We start from the raw sequence: 17,006 nt of genomic DNA, 5'->3' as shown, positions 1-17,006 counted from the left end.
AGTAGCGACAAGACGCACCAAGATGTGCGCGCAACGTGTTCAGTCTTTGTTTGACTCGAAAGGAAAACAAAGCACTCAACAATGATAACTATGGGAGTCGAACACGATGAAACAAACGAATACGATTAAATGAATGTTTTAGGTTCAGACAATGAGCTGGAAATAATTTTTCTCGACAATCATTCGCTACACCAGACAGACTCTGCCCGCCGGCGGGGAAATGGACACGTCACGCTCGGAACTTCAGTTAGTATCTCGTCATGTCCCCAGCGGCAGCGATGACAGCGCTCATCCTGGAAGGCAGTGAAGTGCGGAATGACTTGATCAGGTATGAGTTCATTCGCAGCGCGTCTCAGTCGCTGACGATGGTGGATCGAAGCCTATCCTCGGGCGACTGATAGAGGGGGTGGTGCGCCAGCGATACTTTCAACGAGCCCCAGACGTTTTAAATGATGTTGGCGCCCGGGGATTGAGGCGGCCACTCCAAGAGAGTAACTGCGCGCTCTTCTAGCAGTTGTTGCACAACACGACCAGTGTGGATCGGCGACCTATCGCGTTAGAATATATAGTCGCCTTCCAGAAACGGGCCGTCAAGAATGTATGGAATCAATAAGTCGTCTATGACTGCCCTGCAGCGATGAACTTACCTTCGAGGCGTATCAGTTGGCGTCGCACAACGCATATTAAAGAATACCGGCTCATTTCACGCCGTAACGATGAGATCGGCGCCCTGCAACTGACAGTAGAACGTTTCCCGACAATGCGGCCAGCGCGCGCCGCCGTAGCAGACGACGCCGTTCAACATCCCGCCCCTCGAGCACCTGCGCGAGCTGCTGCCGCCGCCTGACTTAAGCGCTCGCCGCATCGCGATGCAATGCGCTCCGAGTTTTCCCCTAAATGTGAAACAGACTGTATACGCCGCCCTTCGAAGGAAATCTCCAACGCGCACACGCGTAGGCACACACCGCACGCGGCGCGAAACGTGCCCAAACACGCGCAGTGCAGGAGGCAATCAAGGCGGCGCGAACGAGAGATGGGAGAGGGGTACCAACCGCTAATAGAATTTTGCTTCGCACGCGGCGCTCTCAACGCCGGCGCAGCAGCGCCGCTCTCGGTGCCGTTCTTGTCCATGCAGCCTCGTTATGTGTATTTGTTGAATATCTACACTGCTAATATGACGTGTGCCCGCCCGTCAGGTGCATCTATCTACTCGTTTCGCCTAGGTGTAAGGGTTATCATAATCGAGCTTTCCCACGGTAGGGTAAAGCCTGTTTGACATGGCGCGATTTCAAACTGCGTTTTTCGCAGCTACGCTTTCCGCAAATGCAAACTTCGCGTACATGCACCGAGCGCGGCATCTGCGACTTTCGCATGTGTGAACGCCGAACGGAGGATTCTTGGCGTCAGTTTCGTTCGGCGAAAACAAAGTAAAACAACTCAGAAACTGCTTTCGTGGCAGCTGTTTGTGTATGAGTGCGTTACTTTTTCAAAACAAAAAAAATTACCGACGATTACGTTACTTCCTAATGCGAAATTTGAGCGCAGCAAATAAGCTGTTTCACCTTTTCGATAGATTGAGGCAAAGAAATCGAGCAACACATGTATGCGCTATCACGATCTGAAGATCCATGTTTGAATCTAGAACGGACGCCACCCATGGGTTAAAGTAATTAACCCGCTTTTGCTGCACGGTACGGGGTAGCATGACGGTGGGACGAGGTGTACCTGCTCGGAGAACCGAAATGTACTGCTCCCTGTCCGTGATGAGCTTCTGCTTCAGCCTCGCTTACTGCTGGTTGCTCTCGACGGCGGCGATGAGCCTCCGCTTCGGCGGCGCGAACTGCAGGGTCTTCTCGGCGGCGGTGATGAGCTTCTGCTTCAGCCTCGCTTACTGCTGGTTGCTCTCGACGGCGGCGATGAGCCTCCGCTTCGGCGGCGCGAACGGCAGGGTCTTCTCGGCGGCGGCGCTTAGCCCCTGCTTCGGCGACGCGTACTCCTGGATCATCTCGACGGCGGCGACGGTAAGCTTCTGCTTCGGCGGCACGCACCTCTGGATTCTGACGGCGACGGCGCTGGGCCTCTGCTCTGGCAGCTCGTTTAGCAGCAGCAGCAGCAGCAGCAGACGGAGGACTTCCATCGGTCGTCTCGCTCATGGCTCAGAAAGAACTGGCAGATAATTTCGCAGTGGCGAACGGCAGCGGCAATTTCGGCTCGGGCGGTGCACATATACAGATCCGCCGCCACCGATCTGGCTCTCTGATTGCCACCGCACAGGGCGAACGGCAGCGGCAATTTCGACTCGGGCGGTGCACATATACAGATCCGCCGCCACCGATCTGGCTCTCTGATTGCCACCGCACAGGGGTTGCATTGGAGGAGGAGCGAAGAAAGGAATTAAGTTCGAGCCGGCGCTTTGACAACCGGAGACTCGCAGGAAGAGGGGGGAGGGGGGCGGCGTGTACACCCAGCGGCAAACGATGGGGGCAGAAGCGCGCGCAGCAAGCGGACAACACGATAAAGGGAGGAGGGAAGAGATAGCAGCGACTGACTGATGCCGCAGACGCCGATAGTGAGTCAACCCCAGCTGCGGAGTTGGTTTCAGGGACAACGCCGCCGATGCCGACACAAACAATATGATACCCTCGCTTCCGCAGCGCTAAGAACCAGGTCTAGCCGTGGGAAGGTGGTCACGTATTCGTCGACGTGCCGGGGCCTACGTGAAATAACCGGCGCGTCGGCAACTGAAGAGCACCCTATCCGCCACACAAGAACAGGGGGGGGGGGGACCCTTTCCTCCTCTTTCTGCATGGCGGCGACGGTGTTCTATGCAGTCACGTTATCTTGACTCTCTAGCGGCGTCAGCGGCATCCAGCGGTATCAGTCGGTCGCTGCTAGCGCTGGGGGGGTGAAAGGGGGGCGGAGCTGGTTACGAGGCCGACGACAACGCCGACGACGACGCGAAACCCAGGAACGGACGCCAAAGAGCTGCGCTCTAAAATTAAGAAGGCAGGTCGCAATGGCATGCTTACAATCCACGTAGTGATGAGTCCCCATTCCTTTGCGCATCTGTGTTATGCCGCACTTCGAAGTTCAGCACTTCGAACATACAAAAATCGCGTGCAAGAAGGATGCGACGGCGTATATTTGCGCAACTGCGGATTAGCAAGTGCGAAAACGCACTCAAGTTCTCACCATATGAAACGGGCATAAGAAATTATAACGACAGTCTGTAAACGATCCTAAGCAACTTCTTGGCTAATTCACGCCAATAACATAGACGCGTGACTTTCACGAAACGACACGTTTGGCGCATGTTCAACGAGCTGGTGACGGAATCGTACTTTCGCCTTTCACCGCAGAATCCCGTTGCTTGCGACTATACTTTCACGAGCACGCAACTTGTGAAAACACAAACTCCAGCCTCTTGTCACTTTCGGCGCAATCTACCGCAACGCAGTTTGTTGTCGTACTGCGTTTCCTTTGTTGTAGAACAGTGAATCGCACAGGGACCTGCGGAAAGCCGGCGGCAATCGAGGTGTAGGTGTGCCCGCTCGGGGGCGGAGCACGTGCCTATACCGCGTGAAGGTCGCTCCCTATGGCAGCGCCACCGCATCTTCATTACGTAGCGCCGGTGTGTAGCTACAGTGGCAGTGCCAACATGTATGCGCTACTTGCACACATCTTCGCGGTTATTTTCAGTGTTCCTGCAATTCTCGCGAGCCTCAGCTTCCACGGACACCAAAAGTACTTCACAAATCACTTAGCCTTAGTTTTTTGCTAATTCATTATATTACTTACTATCCTCACGTATGTTAAGATATTGCTATGATGGGCATTTACTTATGACATCTTGTAGTAAGACACCACAATGCTAAAAGAAATCTTTCTACAGGTGGGAATTTACTTCCAAGAGCCCAACACAATTTTTGCCCGCGTCAATAGACCAAACGCGCTACAGGAAATGGCGCGAGGTGTTGAGCTGATTGCAGGAGACACTCGACAGTCATATGCTGAAAGTAAGTGCTTTTCAGAATTTAGAAATTTTTTGCTGGCATAGAATGTGCATGTCCCGCAGAAGTGCTGCACAAAATTTAAAAATGTGGTCACTGTTTTGACGTTTGTTGTTGAGCCTAACATAATATAAAGCCGAATGTGATACAAGGCGTAAATTTATGACCGCTGGAGCGAAAAAAAAAAATGTTTTGTCAGCTTACGACATCGCACCAAGACTTAGAGTGGCCAGGTAACTCTCTTTTTTCCATTACGGCCCTGCTGCCTGCTCATTCACGCCATTTCCTTGGACGTCGCGTTACCGGAGAGAGACACACAGATGTGCTCACCGGTTCCTACGAAGCGTTCGACATTCTGCACACCTAAATGCACACGTCACCAACAGCGCCTATATAGAAGCGAGCGTGGCTTATAAGATAGGCGATCCGGTACCAACCGGTCTTGTGTGCATTGCAGTGAGGCGATGAGTCAAACCACGACCGCTCCACAGCCCTTGCATACGTATACTTACTGCTGAGGCTGTAATAATTACACATGCACGCTTCAAACTTTTACTACACCTTCGTCAACTCTTGCCCCTAATTTCATTCAAATATAAACGACGCTTCATATTCAGTCCACCGAAGAAACAGGAGAAACCTTCTACAAAGCTTGTTAATAGGAAAATCTAGTTTCTAAATTGATTGCCAATAACTCCGTTTCTGCAGAACCCGCCGAAGTACTAGTATCTATAATGATTGGCAACGCTCATATTTACACTATAAATGTTATCTGCACCATTGCTTGCAAATAGAACGCGACTAGACTGCAATGTTGTATTTTCAGCTTCACCTTCATCTCTTTTGGTGGCTGAATTCGAACTGCGCGACGTACATTTGAGTCCACACATGCTTGAAGACTGGGTAAATAACCAGTGTAAATAACACTCACTTCTGCGTTTAAGCAAAAGCTGCTTCGAATAGCTTTTTTTTTTGCGTTTCAACTGCAGATGAAGACTGAGAAAAGAAAGAAAAGCAGCCGAGGGCGCTGATTTTTGTTAGTAAATAATTTGTCAGTTTGCTGAAGGCGCATGTTTTGTTGCATGAAGAAGTGACTACTATGTGGTGCACTCTACGTATGAGCAACCAAACCCTATTCAGTAGCAAAACCTTTTGTCTCGGTCAGGCACGTACCCAGGATATATATTTCCGGGAGGGGGGGCGGGGGGCACCACTTTTATCACCATTATCATCATCATCATCACCATCACCATCATCATGTTTCATGTCCACTGCAGGACGAAGGCCCCTCCCTGGGATTTCCAATTACCCCTGTCCTGCGCCAACCGATTCCAACTAGCGCCCGCGAATTTCCCAATTTCATCGCTCCATTTACTATTTGGTCGTCCTCGATTGCGTTTTCCTTCTCTTGGTACCCATTCTATAACCCTAATGGTCAAACGGTTATCTAACCGGCGCATTACATGACCTGCCCAGCTCCATTTTTTTCTCTTGATGTAAATTAGAATATCGTCTATACCCGTTTGCTCTCTGATCCAAACCGTTCTCTTTCGGTCTCTTAAAGTTATGCCTAGAAATCTTCGTTCCATCGCTCTTTGTGCGGTCCTTAACTTTCTCTCAAACCTCTTTGTCAGTCTCCAAGTCTCTGCCCCACATGTCCGCACTGGCAAAATGCATTGATCGCACACCTTACTTTTCAATGATGACGGTAGGCTCCCAGTCAGGAACTCACGTATCTGCCGTATGTGATCCAACCCATTTTTATTCTTCTGTGAATTTCCTTCTCACGATCAGTGTGCCTTGTGTTTAATTGACCTAGGTAAACGTACTCCTTCACAGTCTCTAGAGGCCGACTGGCGATCCTGATCTCTTGTACCTTTGTCCGGCTATTTATCATAATCTATCATCTGCATATTAAAATTCAACCCGACTCTTACACTCTCTCCGTTAAGGTATCCAATCATTTGTTGCAACTCGTCTGCATTGTTGTTGAATAGAACAATGTCATCGGCAAACCGAAGGTTGCTGATATATTCGCCGTCGATCTTTACTCCTAAGCCTTCCCAATTTAATAGCTTGAATTCTTGTAAGCACGCAGTGAATAGCTTTGGAGAAATTGTGTCTCCCTGTCTGACCTCTTTCTCTATAGGAATCTCCCTGCTTTTCTTCTGTAGAATTAAGGTAGCTGTAGAACCTCTGCAGATATTCTTACGCGAAGGACGAGTCAGTAAGACGAGAAACTATTTACAGGTTAAATTTACAACGGTTGCAGCGCTGACCGGTTAGATTCCCAGCGCGAGGCCAGTTCGTTCTTCCTCTTTTCTGGAGTGATGGCGCCCACGCGCCTCGTTCAAACAAACAAATACCACACGCATGTAGCATATTTCCAAGCTTTTTACGTAAGTGTTTTGTACTCCTCGATTACGTAGTGCCGCTATGACTCCTGGTATCTCTACTGAATCAAATGCATTTTCGTAATCTATGTAAGCCATATAGAGAGGCTTATTGTACTCTGCAGATTTCTCAAAAACCTGATTGATGACATGGATGTGATCCATTGTAATGTATCCCTTCCTGAAGCCAGCCGGTTCCCTTGGTTGACAAAATCCAGTGCTGCCCTTATTCTATTGGAGATTATTTTGGTTAATATTTTATATAATACTGGGGGCAACCTAATGCTCCTATAATTTTTCAATTCTTTAACGTCTCCTTCTTTTGTGGCTTAGTATAATATCTGCATTCTTCCGGTTTTCTGGGACCCTTCCAGTCGATAGACACTTCGTATAAAGAGCCGCCAGTTTTCCAGGCATTATGTCTCCTTCATCTTTGATTAAACCGACTGTTATTCCATCTTCTACCGCTCTTCATCGTTTCATGTCTTGCAGGGCCCTTCTGACCTCATCGCTAGTTATAGGAGGAGTTTCTTGATCCTGGTCATTACTGTTTCCAGGTCAGCTTAGAATTTTTCCGCTGCTTTTACTATATCTTCGAGATTGCTGATGATATTACCCTGCTTATCTTTTAGTGCATACATCTTTGTTTGTCCTATGCCGGGTTACTTTCTCACTGATTTCAGGCTGCGTTCATTTTTTACGGGTTCTTCAGTCTTTCTCAATGTTATCGTTTCGAAAATCACTTCTTTTCGCCTTGTTCATCAGTTTTGACAGTTCCGCGAATTCTATCATATCTCTTGAGTTGGAGAGTCATTTTTTTCGTTTCTTCATTATGTCCCTTGTTATTTGGGAGAGCACGCCCACTGGTTGCCGTGGTGCCTTGCCTCTCACTTCAACTGCTGCCTCTGAAACTAACCTAGTTACGGGTTCATTCATTAGCTCTATGTCATCATCTTTGTTCTAAGGCTGCATATTTGTTGGTAAGTACCGATCTGAATTTGTCTGCTTTTACCCTTATTGCCTCAAGGTTGACCTGTTTCTTCTTGGCCAATTTCCCTCTTTCTCCCTTCAAATTCAGGTTAATCCTAGCCTTACTAACCTATGATCACTGCACTTTACCCTACCTATCACTTCTACATCCTGTACTATGCTGGGATCAGCAGAAAGTATGAAATCAATTTCATTTCTTGTTTCACCATTAGGGCTTTTCCAGGTCCACTTTCTGTTGCTACGCTTCTTGAAAAAGGTGTTCATTATTCGAAGCTTATTCCTTTCCGCGAATTCTACCAGCACCTCTCCTCTTGTGTTCCTATAGAGTCGACGCCGTAGTTGCCTATTGCTTGTTCCCCAGCCTGTTTTTCCCCCTTTTGTATTGAAGTTGCCCATTACTATAGTATACTGAGTTTACACTTTTCTCATCGCTAATACAACATCTTCATAAAACTGATCTACTTCCTCTTCATCGTGACTGGATGTTAGAGCGTATGCTTGTACTACCTTTAATCGACACCTCTTATTAAGCTTGATTACGACTACAGCTACCCTCTCATTAATGCTGTAGAATTCGTCAATGTTGTAAGCTATGCCCTTATGGATTAGGAATCCTACCCCGTATTGCTTCTTGTCTAGAAGACCTCTAAAGCAGAGGACATGTCCGTTATTCAGCAATGTATATGCCTCACCAGTTCTTTTAATCTCACTAAGACCGATAATATCCTAAACAATGTCTCATAATTCCTCAGAGAGTCCTGCTAAGCTAGCCTCACTCGAGAGGGCTTGGGTGTTAAACGTTGCAAGGGTCAGTTTCCACTGGCCGGGTCCAGAAATTATTAGCACCCTCTGCTGCGCTACAAGTCTGACCCCGCCTTGGTCAGTTACTCCGCAGCTGCTGGGGACTGAGGGCCATTGGGTAATTGAGGGAACCATGTGGCAGGTGGCGGCCGAATAAGTACTGCGCCAGGGAGGCCAATTTCTGTTCTGGAGAGGGAGTGTCTTGTTGAAGCTTAGTGGGCCTTCCTAATTAGGTTGTACCTGGATTAGTATAGCCCCACTCGCTCTAATCATTTTTTGCCGGTGAGAGGCGTCGCTCCAAGCCTGTAGATGTTGTGCACTAGGGGGGGCAACCCAAGGTAGCTTTCTATGCAAATGAGGGAGGGTACATATACTAGTACAAAAATGAATAACGCGCACCATTCGTGTCAAAAACGCGTAAACTGTCATATTATTACTATGACGGTTTCTATCCAACTGTCACGCGCATACAGCGAGACAGTTAAGTAGATGGTGACAACTGAACGCATCTCCAGTTAATCGCGCGGACGCAGAATCTATGAGAGAACTGGCTTTCACATCCCACGAGATGCCGATAACTACCGCCATCCAAAAGGAGTGAAAAAGGCAGCAAAATGCTGACCGATCGATGAGTAGCTGCCAAAACTCAACATTCAGACGGCGCTTTAGGGAATGTGGGAGGAGTGGTGGCGTGGGTGGGGAGAAGGGGGTATGCCACTTGATTTCGTGGGGAGGGAGGGAGCCGGGCCCCCCTGCCCCCCCTCCCCGTTCTCTCAGTTTGTTGGAAATGGGATAAGCTTCAAACAAGCGCAACGGGCTTCCCTCTAACGGATATCTTTTAGAACGTCTCTAAGCAGCCAGTACGGTGGATTAGCAAAATTCAATTTTAAGTATTACATCTCCAACACACCTGCAAAATTTGCCAGCATATCACCACCTACTGTAATCCTATTCTCACTTAATTTGAACCATATGAACGTTGTTGTTCTTTAAGGAAACCGTGAAATTCGGAATATAATAGTATCAAGTGCTTCTTGTTGAACTGACAGCCTTGATGTAAAATGTAGAACAAGGAACTACATTTGACTACTTCAAACGAGCCGTGGAGCACTTTTTATTGAAAGCGAGAAATGCAGTTGAAGTTAAAACGTAGTATTTCAGCAATACTTGGCCGCAATAACTACTTCGGTGCGTTCTGCAGAAACATGTTATTGGCTATCAATTTGGAAACCAGATTTTCGCGGTGCTTGCTTCCATTCTTCAATGACTTCCACAACAAAGGCAACAAAAGAGCGGTGCGTACCCACGGCGCTCCGCCTGTTGAACGTCACCATGGCGCGCAGTTAAATTTTAATTTTCGACGTTCACGTAGACGCCACTATTTTCGAATTTGACGCCAACGACGCGGTTGTACTCAGCGAGCGGACTCATCGCGGCACCCCGCGGCAGCCGCGGTGTCTACGCTACAAAGCAAACCGCAGCTGCATGCGAATGTAGTGCGTATCGGCAACGTTTACTTTTGGGCACTACAAGCATCGAGTGCGCATTCGCGCTTCCATGCTTTGGTCTGGCACGAGACGTTCATTTGAGGGATCGCCAGTCGCTTGTGCGCAGGCGCGAGTAAGCGCGGGCGTGAGAGAGAAAATCTGGGTCTTTTGCTCCTTGAATATATGACTGCCTAGGCACTACGGAGGAGGTTTCTTAGCGCGTGTTATGCGTTTGTCCCCTAGATATGCTGGCATTGCGGAGTGCGGTCGAGTTTGTTTACGCTCCGCCGCTGGCTGCCCGCGCGGTGATGCAGTGGGCACGGACGCCCCATTTGGTGATCGCTGTGTCTGAAGGGGCAAGGTTATGACTGGTGCTGTATAAGTCATGGGTCACTTTTTTCGTCGCGACGATAGATTGGATTTTTACAAGCTCCAGGATGGCACGCGTAATCGGCAAATGGATGCCTCGGAAGAGCACTTGAGGTTATAATAAAGCAGGCGGCGCAGGATACTCAGGGCACCCAAGGGGTAGCGGGGGTATCAAAGCTGGAAGCAGGGCGGCCCGTGGGTTGGCGCCGCGGAGGCCCAAGCATGCCAGGTTCAGTTCGCATAAAAACATTCGCTGTCCGCGATAGTGGACAGCCGATCTTCTATACACCCCTGGCACGCGCAGGCCTCCGCGAGCCCCAACCCGCGGACGAGACCGGCTTCTAGCTTTAGTGCCGTTGCCGCTTTGGTGTCCTGGAGGCGCCGCCAATAATGTGAAATAATGACACGTTGTTACAGTTATTAAAAACACGATTGAGTAAATATACCTACGTCCAACGGCGAACTTGGGACGCTAAGTTCAGCACTACCGCGCCCCGCGTCTTCTGCAACACCAGACAGAACTTTGCCTCTGAAGGTACATCGGACAGACTTTCTCGAGCCTGCGGAGCCGGTGCTGAATCAGTCATCGTCACCGGCGGCCTTTCAGCCACTTGCGTTCAACGGCGGTTGCTAACGCGCCCTGCCGTCTAGATATTCAATATGTGCGTTCCGGGCTCAACTACGGTCGCTACTGCTTCCACAGAAATATCTGTGCTGTTATTTACAAGGCACAATGCCGTAAGGTGCGAGAAAGCTATGATCCGCCGCGATTGAGTTTGCACGAGCGCCGCAGGTGCGACACAATCTGTCCGACACAGCGGTCGCCAAGTCGGCCGTCAGTGCCCGCTGCTTCACCTGTTATACCACGCCAGCAGCAATCGTCCAAACGTAAACCAACGATCCCAATCCGCAACAGCGGCACGCCTAGGGACAAACACCTGCACAAAAACCTACTCCGCAGTGCCTAGGCACAGTCATATATTTAGCGAGCAAAAGCCCCCAGATTTTCTCTCTCGCGTCCGCTCTTACTCGCGCCTGCGCACAAGCAGCTGGCGATCCCTCAAATGAACGTATCGTCGGTCTGGCTTGCGCCAGTTTGACCAACGGATAGTGGCTACATCCAACTTGGGCATTTTCAAGCGCTGTCGGTAGCTCAATACAAAGTGAAGCCTGCAAAGGAGCCAGGAGTGAGCGCGCGCTGGAAAGAGTGCGTTCGCTCTGACCTTAAGTTTCGCGTTGTTCGAGGGTAGTTCAGTGTTCAAAATTAATCGAGAAAACGAGACCCGACAGCTATCATATCGATAGGCAGGGTGGGCAATGTTCAATTTCTTCGCGGGTGATCGGGGCCGAGCGTAACCAGAAGATAGTCGGCTTCCCGAGGCACGTAATTATGGAAATTCGAAAGCAGATTTTCGGTTGCTTTAGCCTGTTTACTAAACTGCGTCGGCAAATGCACAAATAGACAGTAGAAAGAAGCACACAGATCCAAACAAACTTCTCCATTGATATCACCTATTGGTCAATGGCAGTGGCATATGAGAATCTGCTATACTACGAAATAAAGTGCCCACAGTGGACTGAGGAGCAGCCCTCTGTTGAATGGATCAAGTGTGAGAAAGAGGTGACTTCGCGCTTCGCTTGCGATCTCCAAGCGCCCCGCAAGGCCGCAAAATTTTGCTGAGATATTCACAGCAACGTATATTATCCGCGGTGTGCGTTTTTTTCCGTCAAGCCCGAGAGGTGGTTCAGGACCCCTTTAACTTAATCTCCTTAACGCCGAAAAAAAACGTGGCAACAGGTGCTACGCTTCCCATTTCCTTTTAGGAAAACTTGTTGGCAACCCTTGTGAATGAAACCTCTACAATTAAAGAAATTTTTGTGATTTCCAGACCTCATCAGCAGGAACATTTGCATGGAGTTTCACCTCGATGCTGGTCAGCAGATGGGTGACTTTGTGGGTGGTCGAACGACCACAATCACGGCAACCTACAAGGGAGTCGACCAGGAGGATGCGAAGAGAGTGATCAGCTGGGTGATCTCGAAACTTTAGTTTTGAGATCACCCAGCTGATCACCGCTGATCACCCAGTTGATCACCGCCCTGGATGCTGGGCAAAACAAGACAAAAAATAAAAGTGCATTTCTGTTCGTTTCTGCGTGAGGTTTATTGCACTTGAGCAAATGATGGCTTGAAGGACTTTTTAGCCTCTATAGCTAATGACGTAGCACTCTTCTAAAAGCTGGTTTTATAGAATATTGGACCTTTAATACGGGTCTTCTAATCTGCAATAACGCTTTCCCACTCGAAGGTGTTATGGATAAGACAATTACCTTCTAGCCAATGAGGTGTAAGGCTGTGATGGGCAGTATATTACTTCTTGTCCCCAGGGGCGTAAGTATGTGACGAGCAATAGAATAGCCCTTGCTATGAAGTTGTAGTATGGCGTTCTCTAGCAGGTACATACGCACTTCACTGCATGTTTCAGAAGTTACTGTGATGCTAGCACCCAGGAATGCTTTGTAAGCATGGTGAGAATTCTATAGGTAATGTTTGTAAATACAGTTCATAACAGCTTTTGGGGAGAAACACTCACGTATGTGCATTTTGCCTGATATTGTTATATTAACTACAGATAAAGAAAGCTTGAGTGCGTGGAGGGTCACTTATTCAAACCTTCTTTACAACTAAGCCTTGTAGTGGCGACGACTCTTCTGGCCATGCCACTTCTAAGGACAATCGCATCCAAAATCAAGTTTCAGGGCACATGTTAGGCTGGTGGTGCCTTTGTGTAGCTTCGTTTCAATGTGCAAGGATGAGCCATCATAGATAAAGCATTTTCTTCAATTATCACGCTACCATCTCGTGCTTTCTTCCTACAAAAGGATTTGTTAGTTTGATGCCAGGAAAAGTTCATGAAACATAAAAATCAGGGCTTCCTTGTATCATTATTTTCCATATTCCTGGTTCCCACAAAAACATGGATAGAGAAGATGCTGACACAGGTATTCCTTGCTGCCAAGAAATTGCTATTCGGAAACCATATTGCATTTAACACTTCCCTCTATCATAAATGTAGGAGAGACTGACTATATGATTATACCCGTTACGCGCATAAAACTATTTACAAATGTAAATTTACATTTCTAGATACAAACGATGTATTTACAAATGGAAAACGCTCGTGGAGACAGAATAGAGTCCTGCCAAAATAGGATAGGATATCTTTCTTCAATGGCGGGTATCCACTGCGGGGGATTGGCCAAGATTTGTAGGAGGAGGAAAACTTTATTTGCTCTAATTGGTTAGAAATTAGCGGTGGCAGATGTGGTCGGCCGTCTTCACGGTCATCTTCCCCATCTGCGCAGGGTCGACGCCCCTATTCCAAGATTTGGATGGTATTAGGAAGATGCCGGTATTACAAAAACTGCTAAAAGTGTCATGTAGAAACGGGCGCCGTGTCAAGTTTTCGTAGTCTCGAGTACCGTCGTCGTTCCCTTCTTCACATCAACGTAGGACAAGTTCAGTCGACGGAAAACGGGACCAAATTACCATGAGAGAAATTCGTCAAAACTGTACGTCACGTTGCCGCTGATTGTAAACGCGCTTTTGATCTTCTTGCGATGCCAACAGACCAGTGCGGCCAAGCTGCCTGGCGTGGTCAGCATGGGCAATGGTGTTGCGGGCACAGACTCTCCTCGAAGCACGATCCGAGGAAAGCGAAGCGTCCAAGGTCAACGCAGGGTCGAGACCGGACAAAAGATAAAACGGTGAATAACCGCCAGCTCCGCAGCGTAAGGAACTATAAGCGAACGTGCCCGTACCGGTGGTTTCGCAACACGTATTTTGGCGGCATGTCGGTGATGGTCCAGTTCAATTACTCCTGCCAGTGGCATCAGGTGGTTACGAAGGGATGAGCTCGTGTTTTGTAGAGCAAGACTGCAACAAGTCGGCAATTACTTGGGAAAGCAAGGTACAACCACGATCCCTGAGCTGTCGTTGGGCGCCATGCACTGATATGATCTCGCCGAGGTGGAAATACGCGACGTCACTTGCGCAGCTGGTGTGAAGCGCTCTGGCAATTGCGCAGCGCGTCGTGTAATTCGTAGCCACAGCGACCCGCCTGTTGCCGGACTTGGACTACGGAAAAGACCCGAGAAAATCTAAAACCACTCGAAAAAATGGCTCAGCAGGAATGTCGGGGGTTGAAGGTGCTCGGCCGGAAACGTCGGTCTTTTTTTTTTTTTTTTTTTTTTTTTTTCGTTGCTGACGGTGCTCGCACGCCGCAACGTATCGCTGTACAGGGCGAGCAAGGCTGGCGCAGCGGAAGTGACGTTGGACACGGTTGTAGGTGCAAGCGACACCAAAATGGCCTGGAATCGGTGCGTCATGAATCTCGCGGAGAGCGACTGAACGAAGGCTTCGAGGGATGACACAGAAAAAGCAAGGAACGACTAAGTGAAAATTAAAGCGGTACAAAACGCCGTCCAGGAGGACGAACCAGATACCCTATGTAGAAACTGCCGCTTGGAGATCATCTGTGGGCAAATTCGTTTGTGGAAGAAAAAGTTTGCATTTCTATCTGCTAGGCCACTCTCTTCCTAGCTCATTTGAATCAAGTGTGCGAATACCGGCTTCCTTGTTGAAAACACAACGGCGCACGCGAATTCTGCCCATTCTTCTCTATGCGTATTTGATCGAAGCTTCGCCGCCCAACCTCAAAAACAAATGTAAAGATAAATACGCTTAAGCTAATTTCACGTACGTGCGGGCGTTTCTGAGATATAATTGCGATTAAACTAAGCGTAGTGGCACGTTATAAGCGGACTGGTTTTCCGATCGTCGACAACTTGCGATGAGATTATGCGAGCACGAGTGGGACAACCAAACAGCGGGAGTCGTTTTGCATTGAAGACGACCGTGACACTGAAGTCACCACACGGGCGCCTTGTTTGGCTCACTCCAGTGGATCTTCAGCAAAAGTCACCAGATGGATCTCTGGCGCTGTGATCGCTCAGCGTCCACTGAAATAATGCATCGGGCATTGATTTGCGTAATCTTTATGCTAGTGGCTTCAGACTTTCTTGTGGAGCTAATTATTTCGTAATAGGACTTGCTGTGGGGCCAGCTTGTGCGTATACATTACACAGTGAGCGGGAAAAAAATAAAAAGAACGCCCTTGTCCATCGCTGTACTTTCGTCTGTGTCTCCTTTTGCACATACTGTGTTAATTATTGTATTTGCTCGTCGTAAATTTATAAGCAATTCAAGTTTATAAACATAGAAAGGCAAGGAGTTTCTCTGATCGTGTATAATCATTCTGAATCCTTGTATGTATAAGCAAATAAATAAATAAATATTGAGGAGTATTAATTACCGAAGTCACCAATTGTTTTTAGAAAGAAGGCCGATGTTTAAGCAAAGCCGTGTACTAACCATCATGCTGCCTGAACCCCCATAGGCTAGCAGCCCGCGTAGACGCTACAGTGCCAGATACCCTCTAGTAACCTTGTAGGCAATTTACGGGGCTCAGGGCCCGTGCAGGTATGTCACTGGGATCATTGAAAGCGTTCGTGTTACTTCAGTGGATATAAGCAGTTCTGCTACCAAGCGCAAGGTCGGAAGTTCGAATCCAAACAGCAGAACGGCCTCATTCCAATAGATGTTAAAGTAAAATAAAATATACCCACGATTCCGATACACCCTAATAGGAAAAATGAGCGCAGCTCTATATGTAGTATCATTTCACGATAAATAGGCTGGTGTGGAGAATCTCTCTCGTGCTGCACGTTGTAAACGGAGCGAGGCGTGGCGCGATTGCATCGTTAATCGGGAGGTCGCGAGACGCTGCGCATGATTGGCGCGTGGGCGCCGTTCACAGAATTGCCAACTTTTCTTTTTTGTTCTCTTATAGCACTGCTCCCCATACTTTCACGGGTAAAACACCGTGCTGAACTCTTTCTGCGACGCAAACAGAGAATTCGGCTAACATTGCTCCCGCCAAATGTTAGGAGGGAATTCCTGGACGAGGCCGAGAGTGAAAGTGCTGCAGACGATCGGCGCGAAATGCCGCGATCAACTTCTGTCGGTGATACTGTTTTGGTGCGCTCAGCGCGAGGTCAAGTTATTAAATGGTTGCCAGGAAAAGTGGCGCGGGTGAAATCACTACGTACATATTTGGTAATTGTCGGAAGCCGTGTGCGATACGGACATGCCGATAATTTGAGAAGGACTTTTCTGAAAAGAGACGAGAACTCTGAGCATCGCGAAATTGATTTGCCTCATGCTGCGCAAGTGCTGCGAAAGATCCACTCGTAGAAAAGTTGGGAAGGAGTGTTACATCGAACGCGCGGCGGCGTTTCATCGAAGGCTTGGCAGCGCTGCATCCAGCGCGCTGCGGCGTTGCATCGAACGCGGCTCGGGAGTGCCGCGACTGTGATTGGGGGACTCGTGTGTTCTGAGCATTTGCTATGTGAGGTGACAGTTTGCTTCATTGCTCCGACTCGGATGGCATAAAGACGTTTCACAAGTACGTCTCGGCGTTTCTCGCAAAAGGCTTCAGCCATCGGCACTTGCCAGTACCCGGGGCGCAGATCCAACGAAGAGAACTCTGCTTTTTGCAGGCAATCCAGGGCGTCGTCGATGCCCAGTAGAGAATATACATGCTTGCGACTAATCTTGTTACGCCCGCGGTAATCGACGCAAAATCTGATTGAGCCATCTTTTTTCCGCACCGGCCCAACCGAAGACGCCGAAGGTCTGTGGGATGCTGGATCGCACCCCGTTTCAGCATGTCGTCAACGTGTTCGTCATAGATACGGCGTTCGGCTGTGGGGACAGGGTATGGACGCTGGCGCAGCGGAGCATTGTGACCGGTGTCAATACGGTGAACAACCACTGACGTGCGCCCAACAAAGGTAGGCCGAAGTCGAAAGAAGCCCGGAAGGTAGAATAAGTTC

The 17,006-nt window shown here is 48.7% G+C and overlaps 1 protein-coding gene across 2 annotated transcripts in view; it reads right to left on the bottom strand.

The window, feature by feature from the left end:
• LOC126520831 (uncharacterized) overlaps positions 1-17,006 on the bottom strand; it is a 450,097-nt gene that overhangs the window by 166,781 nt on the left and 266,310 nt on the right. Inside the window, exon 1 of one of the 2 annotated variants that reach the window (XM_072287153.1) lies at positions 10,501-10,653. The exons of the other annotated variant lie outside the window; for it this stretch is intronic. Coding sequence (XP_072143254.1) covers positions 10,501-10,637 — 137 coding nt within the window. The 5' untranslated portion in view covers positions 10,638-10,653. Of the gene's footprint in view, positions 1-10,500; positions 10,654-17,006 lie in introns of those variants that run through there. 2 annotated transcript variants of the gene reach the window in all.

Source organism: Dermacentor andersoni, chromosome 3 (assembly GCF_023375885.2).
Source record: "Dermacentor andersoni chromosome 3, qqDerAnde1_hic_scaffold, whole genome shotgun sequence".
NCBI lineage: Eukaryota > Metazoa > Arthropoda > Arachnida > Ixodida > Ixodidae > Dermacentor > Dermacentor andersoni.
This window is presented reverse-complemented; position numbering and strand designations above follow the sequence as displayed.